General features: G+C 36.9%; 3 protein-coding genes across 3 annotated transcripts; 1 reads left to right on the forward strand and 2 right to left on the reverse strand.

Moving 5' to 3' along the window:
* Positions 1-615: 615 nt before the first annotated feature.
* LOC140936234 (small nuclear ribonucleoprotein Sm D1-like) lies at positions 616-2,947 on the reverse strand. The gene is made up of 4 exons (XM_073385666.1): positions 2,818-2,947; positions 2,642-2,718; positions 1,347-1,538; positions 616-1,145 (listed from the first exon to the last, which is right to left on the reverse strand). Exons 1-4 carry the CDS (start codon positions 2,937-2,939, stop codon positions 1,066-1,068), a joined length of 471 nt encoding a protein of 156 aa, XP_073241767.1. The 5' UTR covers positions 2,940-2,947; the 3' UTR covers positions 616-1,065.
* On the forward strand, positions 2,884-8,019 carry LOC140936233 (cilia- and flagella-associated protein 263-like). The gene is given in 14 exon segments (XM_073385665.1): positions 2,884-2,979; positions 2,981-3,129; positions 3,387-3,478; positions 4,111-4,198; positions 4,517-4,634; positions 4,726-4,818; positions 4,934-4,996; positions 5,154-5,234; positions 5,510-5,665; positions 6,141-6,248; positions 6,391-6,459; positions 7,234-7,284; positions 7,387-7,422; positions 7,795-8,019. Coding segments are annotated over 14 exon segments (1,263 nt in total). The 5' UTR covers positions 2,884-2,898; the 3' UTR covers positions 7,873-8,019.
* A 1,084-nt stretch (positions 8,020-9,103) lies between these two features.
* On the reverse strand, positions 9,104-17,702 carry LOC140937669 (uncharacterized). Its single transcript, XM_073387228.1, has 9 exons — positions 17,509-17,702; positions 15,455-15,538; positions 15,261-15,324; positions 13,534-13,626; positions 12,304-12,334; positions 12,060-12,114; positions 10,973-11,646; positions 10,104-10,150; positions 9,104-9,863 (listed from the first exon to the last, which is right to left on the reverse strand). Exons 1-9 carry the CDS (start codon positions 17,626-17,628, stop codon positions 9,808-9,810), a joined length of 1,224 nt encoding a protein of 407 aa, XP_073243329.1. The 5' UTR covers positions 17,629-17,702; the 3' UTR covers positions 9,104-9,807.
* Positions 17,703-18,067: the final 365 nt, after the last annotated feature.

Genomic DNA, 18,067 nt, shown 5'->3' on the forward strand with positions numbered 1-18,067 from the left:
GGGCAACACATTTAAACTCTGCAGTATGTTCAGTACCTTATGCAAGCACCACTGCCATATCTGCCCTTGTAGTGGCAGCTATGAACAGCTGTTTCGACCATGTTAAGATTCATCAGTATGGCATTCTGTCATGCACATCTTGCACTCTATGCCCACATGCCTGCCTAAAAAATGTGCACAGAAAACTAATGCCTGTTCTGCAGGCTACGGCAATATTTAAACCGTTTCTGCACCTCCCTACTCTCTGTAGGATCTATCGAGAGATTTGCCCGCATAAACACACCCACGAGAATTGGAGGAACACTAGGGATTGAGAGAATACAAGTCCCCTTCTTACATGCCCATTCCTTATCTTGCTTAAATCATTATCTTCATTTACCACAAATTTCTGTGTATTTGCCAAGTTATTCAAATGGCCACCCATACATGTAGCTAGCCAACTTACACATTTTTCAAGGAGGTGGAGCATCTTCTTTCCAACACACCACAATGTTTTTCTCTTCTTTTTTGTTTCATTCTTTTATGCCTGTGCAATTTATGCTGATAATTTATGACGACCACAAAAGGAACATTATTATACACAAAAACACTACATGTATTAACTCTTAACTCTGGTCACTGATACAAAAGCTTTATTTACATCTTTTCTACTGAAAAGAACAAAAGAACTATTGTTGGATGCATGTATAAACAATTTTTTTAGAAAGGTGCCAAAAGTACATTGCTCCTTTTTAAACAACTACCACAACAAACTTTCATCATGGTATCATGCAAGTTTTGCATGCAGCTTTGCCTTCTTGATTTAGAAGCTCTGTGCTTTACAATATCATTTTAGTCCTTTTTTAACTTGAAATGAAAAGAATAAGAAGTTAAAACATCAATGCTAACAAGCCTGTGAAACACAAGCCATTGACATCCATAAGGAACTTCCTTCACACTGTTCTTTGATGACAGGCATAAATCAGCTGTGAAATGATATTACAATTTCTTAGTTCCCGATTTTCAAAAAGTATTCCAATGGCCAAGATGTTTTAATTTCACAACCCAGCTGTGTTCTTTCTCTGATTATCTTCTTCCCCTTCCTCGCCCTCTGCCACGCCCTCTACCACGTCCACCAGGCGCAAGACGGCCTCTACCTCTTGCAGCTGTTAAGAAAAAGGAAATACTCAAATTTAGTTGCTTTTAATGAAATGAAAAGTGAAAATAAATACATCATTAAATACATCTCAATCATCTTACCTGTACATGAAAGTTAAAAGATCAACATCGATGTAGCTCTCAACAACAAGACTGCAACACGCTATTTTAAAGAAACCTGATATAAATAGACACAATACCATACATACCAGCCTCCTTCTTCTTCGCTTTAGCTTTTGGTGCATCATCAACCAACAGAGTGTCTAGAGGTAAGCTTTCAGGAAGAATGAAGTAGCGAATGTTGTTGCCTCGTATGCTTAGTGACTCTAACTGCACAGGCTCCTTATTCTTGATGGTCATTTTTACAGCTTTCAAGTGTGTGTTCATGCTCATGTCAACACCTAGAGAAGTGATAACTCAAAAATTACTACCTACTGAATTTTTAAATGCTTGGCTAATGCTTAACATGACCAAAAGGGCCTAGTTGATGCCCTGTCAAAAAATCTTAACTTCAGCTTACTAGTGCAAATTTGCTTGCTAATGTTGTTGCCTATGTCATAACCTATGAAAACTGTTGGTTACAGCTATGCCTATGTCATAACCTATGAAAACTGTTGGTTACAGTGCTACAGAACAGCCCTTGTCCAACAAGCCAAACAAGTGGTCGCTACAGATTCGCAAAAATGTTAATGTATTGAATCATGTATCATACCATGGCCCCTGCATTGCGATCTGTACCACATCAAGAGAAAACGTATTGTTGCAGTCCTAGAATGCAGCTACCCAGACACAAAGAATTTGAGGGTTGCTTGTCAAAAGGGCTTTTGTCACATTTACGGCACAAGGGCAAACAAGAATTCAAGTTATGTTTAAACTCTGCTTCATTGAACAGCATTAAGTTATCCCTTCCTCCACACACTAAAGTCATGAATGAGAGGATGGCCACCAAGAAATGCTGCTCACTACACAACCTTTATGGAGAATGGTGTAGAGAATATGCTTGTAGGGGGAGAAGGTATTCTCCAATAGACGTCTTTAGATTGTATGTTTTGTTTTCCCAAGAGAGGTCCCAGGGGAACTTGGGTCTTCTGTCTTTACATAAATTATGCGTAGATAAGCATGTGAATGACACGAAATTTGAAGAAACAGTTCTCTAGAGTATTGTTACATGACCTGTATTGGAAAAACAAAACATACAGGCGTAAGAGGTCTATGATGCCACGAGTCTTTAATGGCTGAAAACTTGGATATTTGAGAAAACAAAAGTGAATTTCTACAGTTACTCCGTCTACAATTTATGTCAATGTTGCAGCAGTATTATACTGGAGCAACATTTTCTTTACTTTATATGATTCTTTGAACTCCAAATGCAAGTTTACTTTTAGGAATTGGAACACCATCACGAAAGCGTTCATTTCGATAGTTGCCAAAAGCTGATAGTTAAGCCGTCGCAAACCACAGCACACATGCTGAAAAGAATGCCTTTACACTGCAACATCCTTACCAGTGATTGTTCCATGGACAACAGTTCCATTTTTTAGTTCGATCGTCACTGTTTCGTGGCTTAGCTTCATCAAAAATCTGTCAAACAAAAACATTGAACGTTTATAACTTATCAGCTGCGCCATCATTGCTGTACAACTTCAGAAGGGCACAAAATACATTCATACATTCACTCACCTAACAAGTTTCATGGTTGCAAGCTGAAGAGCCCAGATGCAACCGGATAAAAAAATTACCAAAACTTTGAGAAACTCAAAGATGGCCGCCAAACGTTTCCGAACGTGCGCCCTCGACTTCATGAAGACGTGCACCTCTTGCCTCGTTTGGGTGTACGCTCTATGTTACTATGGAAACATTCGCCAGAGATGCAAAGGAAAAAATCAAAATGGCGATGTCGGATGTGGATGTGAGTAGTTCTTTAGACCATGATGAAGAGCCTCTGGCTGAACTCACAGACGAGGAATTATATAATCTTGTTCAAGAAACTTTGTAAGTATTGGTTATCGTAGAATTGATATTCATTATTTGTGACAATAGTCGAATTACTTCGAAAAAGTTCTTATTACTTGCTGTAAAGGAGAAATCAATTTTATTTCGGATTGAAAAATCTTATCGACTGAAATCCGAGACTGAAGGGCTGTCTCAGTTCTGCTTTGAATATGAAGCTAACCAGAACTTAACCTGTAAACTGTGAGTCTGTTTGATTGTGAAATTTAGCGAAAGTTAGCTCGATATTTCTGTTGCAGCCACGCCAACGAGGTTCTTAAAAACGAGACAACAATGTTTGAGAAATATCTTAAAAGAGTTGATCCGAAGGACACTGGACTGCAACAGGCCGGTAAGTAAATTATTAGGACAGTCTGTTTCCAACAACAGCTACAATAGCTTGATTAAGTATAGCGATATATGTAAAGGGGATTTGAAATGGAAATGGCGCAAGTTTTCTGCCTCCGGCAGCCTGCGGCGGAATTGCAGAGGAACCAAAGAGGTGAAATTGGACATTAGCACATAAAGGCACACTTTGCAGACGCTTTAGTCCTACATGTATATTTGATCTTACTTCACCCACCCCAGACCAATGGCAGTACAAATCAGGCAGACCATAATACCTGGGCCTTGGTACCCTACTATTGTTTTCAAACAATGTCACAGGTTCTTTTATATCCTCTTCCGATAATGATTGATGTGTTAGGGTGAAGGAGGCAGGGCTTATGGCTAAATGACCCCGTCCAATGAAACGAGAAAGGGTTTTAATCAGCTAGCATGATCCCACAGCACCAGTTTGGAAGACCTTATGGCCTCCAGCTCAGCAGACTAGTACTCTACCAACTGTGCTGACAGGGTGGTAGGAGACCTACCTGGATTCCAGGGGTGCCCAAAATCTCTATCCGAATTTGTTCCAATTTTTACTAATTTTTGAGCAAGTTCCCTGGATACATAACAAGCAGTTTGTGTTATATCCCATAAAAGCTAGCCAAGGTCCTACACAACCCATTATTGAACCTGGACACAGAGGACTAAGGAAGCGATCCCGATCAAGAGGACCATCATTAGACAGGTACACTACATGTTGCACTTTGTTTATTTAGCCATGTCAATGGTGATGATTGTACATGCATGTGCACTACCTTCCTGTTCACTCTCTTCCCCCCTTCATGTGATTTCTGTCTTTCAAACCCTGTTGGATACGTGACTTGCTGAAAGTCTTTTTGTATGTTACATAGGTAGATCTGACATTCATTGTACTGTACTCTTCTCTTGCTGTTTACCTTATTTCCTTTAATTACGGCTGCACAAACTACATCAGTTTTCAAAGGACATGTATGTTGTTGATCTGAACATTTCTGTGATTTATGTTTTTTTGCACTTCATCTAGGCATTTAAAATTGACAGCAGAACAGAAGTGTGATATTGCTCAGCGTGAACTGGAAGAGTTACGAGATGAAATTGAAAAACTTAAGGATGAATCAGAAAAGATCCTTGATAATTTCCGAGTAAGTCTGTGAGATATTAACAGAAGTTAAGTTGCTGGTACTCAATAGTCAGCAGTTTTTATAAGTTAGTTTGTAACTTATTCATCATCAGGCTGTCATGGAGGAAGCAGACATAAGAAGTGCTGAGGTTAAGAAGTCTTCTTATGAATTTGAAAGAGATATAGTCAAAGGAGCCGTTAACCAGGTACAAGACTGATCAGCGGTCACCATTTGTATTTTCAGTGAAAGCTAATGATTGTGAATAGTGTATGCAGTAATAATCATTATTCTTTTACTTCTTTTTGCTTTCAAATTTACAGAGAACTAATAAAGTTATTGCTGAAAGAGTGACAAAATATATTGAGGACAAACTAAGAGCAAGGGTGAATATAACTTGATTAAATTGTGTTTTTAAAGTGCCAGTTTGGATTCTTTTGATGGTAAGCTTCAGTGCTGCATGGTCATAGAAAACATAATTTAGTAATACATAATATTTATTTATCATTTAACATTTTTCTTTATTGTTTTATTTGTTTCTAGGACACTACAATAGAGAAACTCAGACTAAAGAACTCTACACTTAAGGTTCAAAAGAGAAAACTTCACATGCAACTTAAACAGGTATTTAACCTTTGCCTTTGTACATGTGTATTACAACTAAAGCATGATGTTGAATATAAACGATAAATTTGTGTATAATGTGTCATGTGTAAAATATGTTTATTATTATTTTTTGATAATTTTTGTAGTTTTTTTTACAATTTCCGTTTTTTTTGTAACTTTTCCTTTGTATATCAATATGTAATAAAAAGTGTTGTTGAAAAATAAATAACAAAATATTTGATAAAACTGGAGAATGTACTTGAAAAATGAGGAATTTTCATTTTTATCTCCAGAAAGAAGAAATGGGTGAAGTCCTGCATGAAGTGGACTTTAATCAGCTTAAAATTGAAAACCAGCAATACCTGGAAAAGATTGACGAGAAAAATCAAGATCTTTTGAGACTCAAACTCATGTCCACAAATGTACAACAAATTCTTAACACTTACAAGGTAAGGAAAAGCTCATTAAATTTGTAGCAGTTTCCAGTGCTGTTATTTTACTGGGGTAGTTTTTCTCAGTAAACTTTTAATTATGTTTGTTGAATTGACACATCTATAATCTAAACATTGTACATGTATAAGTCAGATCATTCTACACAAAAATATGATTAAAGTGTGTTTTTCTGTGGATTGATAAGAGGGCTAAGACCAAGCTATCAACAGGTACATTGAGTTGTAATTATGAGATCTCTGATAATACTATTTTAAATTAATAAGAATAAAGAGAAACATAAACATGTAAAAAGTAACAAGACAATGTTCTGACTTTTTGGTGACATCATGATGCCATTATCAAGGAATTCTTTAACTCATCTTGAACTCTCATTTTTATTCCTTGATATTAGTGTCATGATGTTGCCAAAACTTCGACACATTGTCTTGTTACTTATTACACGTTTAACACTATTTTCAACTTTTTCTATAGAAAAAACTGAACACACTGACACTGGAATCATCTGGGTTAAAAACAGAGATTACACAAAGAAATGAACTGCTGTTTAAAATTGATGCAGAAACACAAATGGTCGAGAAGGTAAACTTCACCTTAATATGCTTTATTTTAAAGAATGCCAAATATTTTTACTTTCACAAGAAAATAATGGTTACCATGTATGAATTCAGTGGCCAAAGCTTAACCTTTATACATGCATTTAAAACTATGGATTTTGTTTTAGGAGCGAGCAAAAGCTGAAGCATTAAATTCAAGGTTAAAACAGCAACTTGCTGATTATAAAGTACCAGACGTAAGTAATGTAAATTACATTAACTTTTTAAAAAAAACATTGAATATCAAAGATTATCAAAAAGTGGATCATTGGATAATGCAATTCTAGAGCTCTGATTGGCTTAGCATCATGGTACATGAGCCATTATACCGTGCTCTCCAAAATAATACAGTAACTTGCAGGCATCGTTCAAAATTAAAAACAAGCCGAAAATCAGTTATTTTTACAAATAAAATCATGAAGAATTCTCGATATTTTGTGGGCAGTTTTTAGTGAAACAATATTCAACTTGCGCTTGCTGGATATAGGATGATTATTATAGCCATCTCATATCCAACGTGCACTCATGGAATGGTTAAATAAATGCTCCACTTTGGACCCTAATAAAGTGAATGAAAGTTCAAAATTAATGCAAGAGACGAGTATACATGTAAGTCTTCCCTAAAAGCATGCTTTGTTAAATTTATTAGCTTTTTTTTCACTGTTGGAAAATAACTGTGGAACAAGATTTATTTTGAAAAAAGGACATGGCCATACATCTTAGTTTACTTTATGAGAAATGTTTTGGGGGAATATTGCGTGGAGGATTGTTTCTTAAAATTAATGTTAGTTTTTTGTTTCCTGTTACAATAGTTTCTGTTAAAGTAATTGGCTGTTTTGATGTTAACATCAGCTGGGGTGTGTGATAATGGTGCAAATGTTGTTGAAAACCTGTTAGATTTTTTTCAAGCTTTTAGACCTTTGTAACTTCTGGATTATGACCAAGGTGTTAATAATTGTTAATCTCTGCAGGTACTGGATTATGTCACCGAACGAGCAGACTTGTATGAACTCAACAAAACCGTAAGATTTCACCACTTGTTGTAAAAGTTCAATTTTTGATGTGGACTTATGTTTTAAACTTACCATTAACATTAATGTTTTGTTCTTGGTTTTTGTTTGTAGGTCCGCATGTGGGAGAGGAAGGTTGAAATTGCCCAGGTGTGTGTGTGTAATAACTCTAGTTTATTGCAGTATGTACTTGGAAGAGTTCCCCCAGCTGTCCCAAGTTTTTTAGCTTCCATAACAGCGATAGTTTCTTCCACAAGCTGTAATTTTGAGCACATGAGGACTATTATTTCTTGTTAGTTTCTTGTTAATGCAATTTTTAGAGATTTTCATTGTGATTTTTAAAGCAACTGGCATTCAGAATGTACCTTACAGTGTGGTTAAAAAATCAATAGGCAAGTACATTTAGGTTGCCTTTTCCAAACATTGTTTGAAGCACTGTTTTCTATTAGAAATTATATACAATAATGAAACTATCTTCTGGTAATTATTCATGCTGACAAATTCTCTTTTATACTGTTCCAGATGGCTTTGAAAACCAATCAGAAAACATGGCGAAAGTTACAGATGGTAAACCAAGAGCAAAATCCCTGGAAAGTGTAATAGAAAAACGTCCAGATATTATAGTGAAGCAATTACACATGCATGTAAATAGTAGAGGGCAGTTTTACTGATCAACCACGACAGACGTTGTGAAATAAATTTATCACGTAAAATAGTTGTAAATAAAATTGTATTTTTTGTCATTCATGTTTGTGTCAATTTCGTTTAGTTTCCAGGCCACAAAAATCATTGTTATATAGTCCCAAGAAACGTTGTCTCCTGGAAGCATTTGGTAACATTTTTTAATCATGTCAAAAAAATTTAAATACTGCTTCCCATTAAAAAATTTTGCTTTCTAAACAGGCTTCCAGTTTAGCCACATTTAACTTTTGCCTGTAATGCTGGACCAGCGTTCTTCTTGTCTTCCTAGGCCCCATGCAAACAGATGCAACATTGTTGGATGCCACAGGTTGCCTTTGTTTGCAAACCCTGTTGCATGTTGTTACTTGTTGGGAATTGATGCATCTGTTTGCACACCACTGCCAACATGGAGGCAACAACTCCTAACTTTCTTGGTCCAACAATGTTGGGACTTTTCGAGTCCATTTGCTGAAGCTTTACAGTGAAATTCCACCCAGGTCCTTTTGTTCTCTATAGAGTTTTACCACTTGCAAAATGACCTCACAAAGGTCAAATCGTACCTATTATCAATCGTGCGTTTTTATGGCCAAATATCTAGCAAAAAGGTTCTGATTATCATTTAATTTATAACATTCCAGCAGTCATATGGGACGGCTGTACGCATTTTTTTGCAAATGATTCCATCCTACAATAAACCTTTCCGTATTCACTGTAGTGCTCATGTGTACTCATGTACATTTAAATCACTGTGGGCATGCATGCTTTTCTCATGATAGAGTTTCGTGCACACATGCCTTTTTTCTTTACTGTGTCACAAAGAAAGATTTCAGTCAAAATTAAACTCACTTCAAATACGTTTTGTAAGAAAAATGTTTCAAGGAACTGAGAACTGGTTTTCGTTGTTTTAAGAACAGATCATTGTAAAGGGAACTTGCATGGTTTGCTATTTTACTGGTTTTTTTTCTATTTCTTGTTCATCTTACTATTATTACTTCATCACTAAAAAATGTTCTGAGGGAACAACTGTGCAATACAATATGGAACTTGTTTATGGTCACGCATTTTTCGTTTGGTTCATTAAATAATTCATTATTGCCTATAGATTAATGTTCTCCCTATCCCTAAAAATATACAATCATAATAAGACAAATTTATTTCTACAGTTACTTTTTATTAATACCTCAGGAATGAGGTCACAAATGCTACGTTTTTCCTTATTTGTTTGTATATTTTTGCCTCCATTGACAAGTCCATTACAATTGTTATACTTTTACGACAAATAAAAAGGAATTATTTCTGAAAGAAAATACAACCCAATTTTAATTCTTTTAATGGCCTAGACTGATTGCCAGACTCATTCGTGTCAGGTTAACAAAAGCTTTCTTTTCGCATGGCTACAAGGGAGGGGCAGTAAACTGAAGATGTACACTATTTTACATCGTTTTCTACAGTGTTTATAATGGATCTTATACCTTTAAAAAATTAATGTACGTTCCAACACTTTTTGGCAAAACTTAATATTACAATAATTTAGTCATGGGAGACAACTATACAGTAACATGAACTGACATTTACATATTTTAAGGACCTAACTAATTTACATGGCCACAAATGTGTCATAGCTATTAATGCTGTCCAAATGGTGGGATTTGGTTTCTGGATTAAAATTTGAAGTATGTAACATGGTGAATTTTATGAGATGTTTTTTCCATGAGCAGTGTTAAAGGTAGCCTGGGTACAGCTGCCCCCTCCCCACAACAAGGGAGGGGAGGGGAGGGCAGGAGGCAGCTGTATACAGGCTTTGTCAAAGGCAGTGTACTGATGTATAAAAGCTGCAATCAGTCCGATCGGCGTTTACGATGGTAGTTCCACAGAGTGGTCCTCCCTATGTCTAGAGACCCAGTCTTCTTCTGCAATCAATCAATCAATCAATCAATCAATCACTCATACATGCACACACTCTCAATCATTTAAACAATCAGTCAATCAATCATTTAAACAATCAACCAGTCAATCAATCAAACAATCAATCAACCAGTTAATCAGTCAATCAATCAATCAATCAACCAGTCAGTTAATCAAGCAAGCCACTATTTGCTGTTAATATTAAAATGATAGGAAAAGCAGTAATGACTGCAAATGCTACTTACCTTGGCATTTTCGACTGCAGTAAAATTTTGTGCCTTTTCCTTTGCACCTGTTAGGGACAAGAATCATCAGAATTAAACTCCTTCGCCAGACAATCTGTCTGTTCTTTAGAAAAATCCTAAGATACGCAACATTTTCTGGAGAGGAAATGCAAGGAAGAGGTATTCACCATCTCCTCCCATCCTGTTAACAAAAGGGTGCTCTAATATGAAACCACAATGATGGTGACAGCTAGTGAAAGTGTCACTAAAAAGGGAATTCGCCTTCTATCTAGTCTTGGTCAATGTTGTCAAATGCAGGCTAATTTTTTTTTGGAGTTGAATCTTTGAGAACTGTATCCAAGTTCAAAAGAGAAAGGACAATTCATTGTTATGTTCTTTGTGAAGTTTCATACATTGTACATAGTTGTACAGTGGCATAGAAGAAATGAACGAAAAAGTGTGATGCACGTGCAAAGCATTCAAGTTCTGGTGGTCATGGATCCAATCCTTGGTTATTCTTGTAAACAGCCAACTAGTTACATTCTGCTGGTTGTGCTTTTAAAACCTTTATGATATACAGTGTACTTGTGTTATTTGTTTGTCATCATAAGTGGAGTCCCTGTAAACTAGCCAGACAGCAAAGTGCACTTCCACCATAAACAAATGGCTAACATTTTACATTTTATTTAACAGTGCAAGCCTGGTGTGCCTGTGTAACCAGCGGTTTTGTTAGAGAGAGGTAACAGAGGGGAGAACGACCTTCCCGTGTGCTTTAATTGCCTTATTGCTCATTTGTGCATTCACCAAACAAAGAGTGCCAGTTATGCAGGCCAAAATGGAGCTGATAGCCATATAACTTTTCTCAACAATAATTATTGCATCCATCTTACCTCCCACATTTCTTGTACATTCCTCGTTCTTTCTCAACTTTTTTACAGTTTGCACATTGGTGTCGCTTGATCTGAATCTGACTCTCAGAATAATCCTTCATTATCACTTCATGGAGACGGCTTCCTTCAATCCGTTCCTCTTCCTTCTTCCTGCAACGTTCTTCAAACTCCTGATTGGGGTGTGGTTTTCCCAAATGAAAGTCTTCCCTTAGTCTCCTATAAGAACCATCTTTATCTCGCTTATAAACTTCCATGTACTCAATAGGAGATGGCCCTGCTCTGTCAGTCAACACAGATTGTATTCCTCTTATAACTTTGGTATGCCAATTGTCGTCATCATCATCATCATCAACATCATCATTATCCTCATCTGAACTATTTGCTTTGTTCAAGGACCCACTATTTCTTCCACCAACAGTTGCTACAGCAACCATTGTGTTGCTAGATGAGGATACCTCGCTTGTTAGCACCCTTACTGAAGACTGAGGAGTATTTGCTGAGCCCTGGTCTGTTCCGGTGTTTGATGTGGATTTTGATTTAAGAAGAGCTGATAAGGGTATTGCTGTTAAGGAAGTAACACCAAGCTCATCCAGTTTTCCAGCTTCTAACCAGCGCTTCAAATAGCGACAAATGGAGCCACCAAACTTAATATACAGGGGTAATACACACATCACCTAGAAATTAAATGCAATTTTGACTATTTTTTTCTCAACACTAATACTTAACAGTTTGATGAAGGGTATTTTGCCTTAGGAATGACAGTCTAATGGCATAGCTTTTTATGAATTGTAAGTCTGAATACTGAAACTGCAAGGAGCGAACAACTACACTAATTCTCCATATTATAAATTGAAGCTGCAAGGACAAGTGGTCAATAAATAAATTTAGCAGGGAAAGTTGAGGAGTAACTTTAAAATTGACATATGTGAGTGAATGTGGGTGGGGGATTGCTCTTAGAGTAATACTATAGCTGAACAAAAAGCATTAAGCCTAACAAGTGTCGCCCTTGTGGACACTGAGGTTTGTAAAAAGACTTTGACTACCCACTTGTAAGACATAGATACTTAAACTAAATAAGAATATCTACCTTCAAGCAGGTTTCATTTTCTATTGGTTCTCCAAATAGACGTCGAAACACATCTCTGAAAACAAATTCAACAAGACTGATGGAAAAAATATGAACAGCACTAGTTAAGATGTGAATAAACCTTTCATAAACAAACAGTTTACTTCTTTAGCAAGTCTATTTTCACAAAGACAATACATTAAGGGCAAAAAGTTACCCAAATCCCTTGGCAATGTTCTTTCTAAAAGTTGTGAAATTGACTTACCTAGAATCCTTGTGTATAAATGGATTTTTAGCTGCAAAAATAACAGGTTTGTGTTTGAGATATTTACTTACAAATATTGAAAAAAAAAAATTCATTGCATGGAACTAAGGAGAGAAAGTAAAAGGGTAAAAAATTAAAACTTTTGTGGCTACTTTCCCGCTTTAGGAAAAGTGTAGCTATTAATTGTGTCATAAGTAAGTGAGTGAGTGAGTAAGTAAGTAGGTAAACTTCCCCAAAGAACCTAATACCATGTCGATCAAAACAAACTTGGTGCAGTTGTTGTGGTCATCACTTTAGGCGTCAAAATACATTTGGCCATGAATTTTGACAGTGGATGCATTTTACAAGTTTTCTATTTATCCTGAAGTTGGCACGGTTATTCGAGTCAAATTCGTGCACAAGACAGTGGTTGCCTAGTGCATGATTAGTTTCTGGTTATTAGTGAAGGGACATGTCGATTTACATATTTGTAGTTTCTCATTGTTGGGCACTGTACTGCTTGCACTAGCTGGTGTGGGGTATTCCTAGTCACAGAATCATCTCTGCTAATAGAAATGCCGACATGACCATTCAGGCCCTATGTTAGTGTTGGAGTGAAAATAGTTTGAACAGTATGTGGCAGATAGCATCAGCAATGGGTCTGAAAATAAAGAAGTGGCTGACCAATTCTCAGTTGGAATTATGAGAAGCCAGGGCACTCAAAGAAATGCCATTGTACCACCTTCAAGCCCTTGTAGGTCAACACGCCAAAAAACAAACGCAGCTGTCACCGGAATCACACTACCATTATAGCCTGTGTCACAGACATAATTTAACCTCGGGCATTTATGCCAACTCTATGTCAACAATGACATGGATATTATCGCTGATATCTTTGGCTGTCAAAATGGCAAAGGCAACTATTTTCTTTAACATGTTTTATGAGCTCATGTGATAAATTCATATGAAAGAATATTTTCACTTCATATGTAGGCCTATGTATAATGTTAGTGCATAGTATGACCCTCATTTCTTTTCAACTGTTTCGTAAAAATTTGGGCAACTTGAAAGATTTTTTGGGTAAATGGTTTACTGCCCCCCTTGGCAAAAAATTGCCTGTACACCTTTGTCTGAGGTGTTGTTGTTGTTGCTATTTTTTAAGATTTGCTTTTTGACTGCAAATATTTGAATATTAAAATAAGGCAGTAGCCAGTGTCATGCAGTAATAAATTGACTATTCTGTGCACATACCATGATTGGATGAACCAATGTACTGCATAGAGGGTCTACTCTGTGCCAGACAGACTGCATCTGTTACCAAACACTTGGCTTTACTAAACCTTCCTACATGATATAACACATCATGACAAAATAGCAAGTTCAAATAAATAATGAATCAATTGTAAACAGCTACCTAATACACTATATATTTTTTACAGATGCGTACTGAGTATCTTGGCCTTGAGTGAAAGCACTTGGCTTTAGGTGACCTAGTTTTGATAGAATCCCTAACTGCTTTTCAAATGCTAATCTTTTTTTACACATATAGTCAACTCTCTCTAAGACGGACACACATCAGTCCTGATTGTCTGTCTTTAAGAGGTGTTTGGCTTAGCAAGCAAGACCACAAAATGTCAAACATTTTGCAATTTACTGTCATGTACAGCACCTACATTGTACTGTACGTCCATTGTCAATCTTAGAGAGGACTGTCTGTAGACATCTTTGAAAGCAAATGAAACTTGCTTTTCCCAGGAAAATTACCATTGGCTGAACGGCGATTATCCTGTCATCATCATGTCAACGACTCATCACGCTTGCCCCATGTGAGTAGAAGTATTTGTCATTGTGGGATGTGCTAACCACAACACTTACATTGTAATTTGCATTAAAAAATAACATCAATTGTGAACTTGGGAATCATACTACAATCTTGTGTTGACCATGTTGACCATATCTTTTGTTTTGAGCTGTAGACTATGGAAAGCGTGCTTGACAACTGTTTGGCACAGTTTTCAAGCAAATACGTGCTCAAAGAAGAACAGCCTCAGGCTGTTTTGGGTTTAATGCTGGTTTTTACTAGTTGTTCGCAGCAGTGAAACTCAAACAAAGAGAAAAGAATGTGGGGTATTAGCTGCATCGCTATTACAAAGTATTATCAAAATATGATCAAGTAAAGGCAATGAGAGAAGCTGGCATTTCAGCCACTGCGTTACCTTTCACAGAACCATGAGGTGATGTGGACATTCTTTTAAACCAAAAGCTATCATTGTCGTGCTTGCTTTGTTGAAAGTTGGTTTGAATAAATTATAGAAAATTTAGCCCAGGTGCTTCTAACCTTATTACTGCAAGGCGAACAAACCCTATGTGACTGATCTTCCGTTGGCAAAATGGTAAAACCAAGATCTTTTTAAACTTCCTTCACAAAGTCTCAATAAAAAGATTCTCTGTAGCTTTACGGGAACAGGAAGATTGCTCAGTACTATTGACATATGAGGAGCACCCACATATCCTACAATAATCCGATGGGCTGATTTGTTTTGGCTTTGCCCCTTTTTTAGCCAGCCTTTTCGATGTTGAAGCAGTCTAACAAGACATGCCTTAACAAACACGCAACTCCACGTGTCTGAGTGTCATTGTTTGATTCTTTCTGACTTAAGCCAATAACACAAGCTGCAATTTATATCCCTAATATCATTGGTCAAATTTAATTGGTGTGAAAGCGGAGGTGATAATGATGAGGCATTGACATGGGGGAGGGACTTAATAAACCTCTTTTTTCCCAAAGATGTCTACAGGCATTCTATATTTTTCTTTCTCGCGCACCGTGCTCGCCAATGTTTTCAAAAAGAACAACAAGAAAAATATAACAACGTCTGTGTACAGGCTATGAATGGATTTGCTTTAATATGTTTACTTTCTCTGATGCATCTCTAAGACGTAATATTTAATACATCATAATTATTTTTAAATCTTACCATTAACAAAACTTTCATTCAAATATTGTATAGCTTTATCAACAAGGGCAAGTATATTGTCATTCTGTGAAAAAATGATAACACCTCACAGCTCAATTATAAGCTTAAGTGATGTCACACTCTTTTGTCCAAATGAACAAAATTTAAACAAAGAAGAGAAAACAATGACAAAAATAATAGCTTCTTACATGTACCTTAACTGGGAAGTTTTTAATACAGCCATGATTCACTGAGAATTCTTGAAAAGCATCCACAAACTTCTGCTTTTGCTCTTGGGACTGTTTTACAAAAATTAAAAAAAGCAAAAATAAAACCTAACCGGCAACCTAACAGGCTATCTGAGTCCTAAATATGCGTAGTTACTAAAACAAGGAATGACCTACAATGACCTACAATGATCTACAATGACCTACAATGATCTACAATGATCTACAATGACCTACAATGAGCTACTATGACCGAACGTGTAATCCCTGTAATGAGCTAAAATGAAGATTTTAGAAAAATATAAAAAAAAAAGATCAGGGGACGTGTGTCGTAATTACTAAAACAAGGAATAACCTACAGTGACCTACAATGACCTACAATGATGTACAATGATCTTCAATGATCTACGATGAGCTACTACGAGCTACAATGAGCTACTACGAGCTAAAATGAGTTAAAATAAGCCCTACAATGAGCTACAAAATGACAGACAATGATGTTTGTCTTGTGTCACGCTTGGACGTGACACTAGGCTTATAGTATTAAATTGCCAAGCACATTTTGAAAAGGCAAAACAAAAATTGTACCTGATCTCAGGTAACTTGAGAAAGTTGAAAATAGATTATTGCAATCGCGTTTTTAGCGGTATAGCACTATTATACCCTGTATTGACGGAAGTCATGCAGTCACTCCCTTAGTATGGGCCGCTGAGCAGGATATGGATTTTACTACTTAGCGTTACAAACAGAGCATCCTGTTGGACCGAAAGCCATTTAAAGGGTCTTATGATGTCTTATACAGGCCAGGGTATTTGAAAAAAAAAATGACAATATTTCTTTTAAACAGGGTCAGAATTTGAAGGCCTCCTTTGTTCATCTCTTCCCTTACGTCCCTTGAAGATCCCCTTGGATCGACTGTTGGGGTGACTGTGTTTGTTCAATTTGTTTGAAAAAGAGACAAGACAAAATAAAACTAATGCGAAAGGTTGCAAGGGATGGTTTGGACAAAAGTCACAGTATCATCATACATGTATTATTACACTGTAAATTTATCTCCAAGCGTAATAATTAGAGATGCTGTCATCGTTAAATGGGCTCATGCAGTAGACTAAATGCGTTACGTTTACGCACACATGTCCCCTGATTTTTTTTTTGTCTTTTTCTAAAATCTTCATTTTAGCTCATTACAGGGATTACACGTTCGGTCACAGTAGCTCATTGTAGGTCATTGTAGCTCATTGTAGGTCATTGTAGATCATTGTAGGTCATTGTAGATCATTGTAGGTCATTGTAGGTCATTGTAGATCATTGTAGGTCATTGTAGGTCATTGTAGGTCATTCCTTGTTTTAGTAACTACGCCTAAATATGCAAGGAAAGCTTCATTTTCACTTCCTATTCCTTTGAATATAAATATCAATCAGATCCTAGGAACCTAAGAGCCTAAGACCTAAATTACGGCATTTCCAACTTCTGTGTTTTACATAAACTTGGCATAATCTGATTGGGGTTACTGTGTTAACATGCTCCCCCTTCCCAACAGAGGACTTTCAAACTTTTCTTCTTAAAATGTATTCACCACTAATGACTTCCATAAGCTACCCCAGCTGAAGAATTCCACTGTGCCTCTACTCGGGATGCGTGAAAATTTTATTTTATGTGATAGCCTCCTAAACCCGGGGAGTGGGGGAACATTTTGAAAAGAGCCTAAGACCTAAATTACGGCATTTCCAACTTCTGTGTTTTACATAAACTTGGCATAATCTGATTGGGGTTACTGTGTTAACATGCTCCCCCTTCCCAACAGAGGACTTTCAAACTTTTCTTCTTAAAATGTATTCACCACTAATGACTTCCATAAGCTACCCCAGCTGAAGAATTCCACTGTGCCTCTACTCGGGATGCGTGAAAATTTTATTTTATGTGATAGCCTCCTAAACCCGGGGAGTGGGGGAACATTTTGAAAAAGCCTTCTCAACCCAGGGGGGAGTACAAACATCTAAAATGCAATAGCCCATGTATTCATTTATCACTCCATCCATACCTGGTCTTCCAACAAACTTTTGAACGCTCCTTTGTGCTTCTGGAAAAACTCATAGTCCTGTGCTGTCATGTCGGAATCGAAAAGTTCAAAATCCGTCGAACTGATTAAAACATTTCTCATCTTGATGCCAAGGAAGAAACTGCACAGTTCGATTTTAACGTAATTAGGTGTTCAGGACATTCCATGGGGTATACATGGAACACTTACCCGCAATGTATTTATTTCATGTAAGGTGTCATGAAGACACAGGCAGCCCAGCATGAAATAAGCGAAATTACAAAATCTCACGCTGCGTCCCTGAAAGCACATTCCAGTTACTTCCATAACTAACTAAACCAAAGTACCGTCTTGAACCAACTGATTTTTTGAAACAACCTATCCCCATCGTAAAAACAATAGCCTCGTCCCCAGAAGAAAAAAGAGGGGACCATGGGAGACGGCTAATCTCATCTCCAAAACACCCTTCGAATAAAGCCCAGGAAGATTGCCATGTCCAGTGCAACCTCGTACTTAGGGGTTTTCCCTTAGAAAATGGAACTGCGAAAGAAAAGAGGGAGAA

Source organism: Porites lutea, chromosome 5 (genome assembly GCF_958299795.1).
Source record: "Porites lutea chromosome 5, jaPorLute2.1, whole genome shotgun sequence".
Lineage (NCBI taxonomy): Eukaryota > Metazoa > Cnidaria > Anthozoa > Scleractinia > Poritidae > Porites > Porites lutea.

Coding starts and splice junctions, on each gene's coding strand:
- LOC140937669 (XM_073387228.1), bottom strand. CDS start 17,628: ATGAGAAATGTTTTAATCAGTTCGACGGATTTTGAACTTTTCGATTCC. Junction 15,325..15,454: donor TTAAAAACTTCCCAGTTAAG/GTACATGTAAGA, acceptor ATTTTTTCACAG/AATGACAATATACTTGCCCT. Junction 13,627..15,260: donor GAATGAAAGTTTTGTTAATG/GTAAGATTTAAA, acceptor TATATCATGTAG/GAAGGTTTAGTAAAGCCAAG.
- LOC140936234 (XM_073385666.1), bottom strand. CDS start 2,939: ATGAAGTCGAGGGCGCACGTTCGGAAACGTTTGGCGGCCATCTTTGAG. Junction 2,719..2,817: donor GCAACCATGAAACTTGTTAG/GTGAGTGAATGT, acceptor TTTGTTTGACAG/ATTTTTGATGAAGCTAAGCC. Junction 1,539..2,641: donor TGTCCATGGAACAATCACTG/GTAAGGATGTTG, acceptor TCACTTCTCTAG/GTGTTGACATGAGCATGAAC.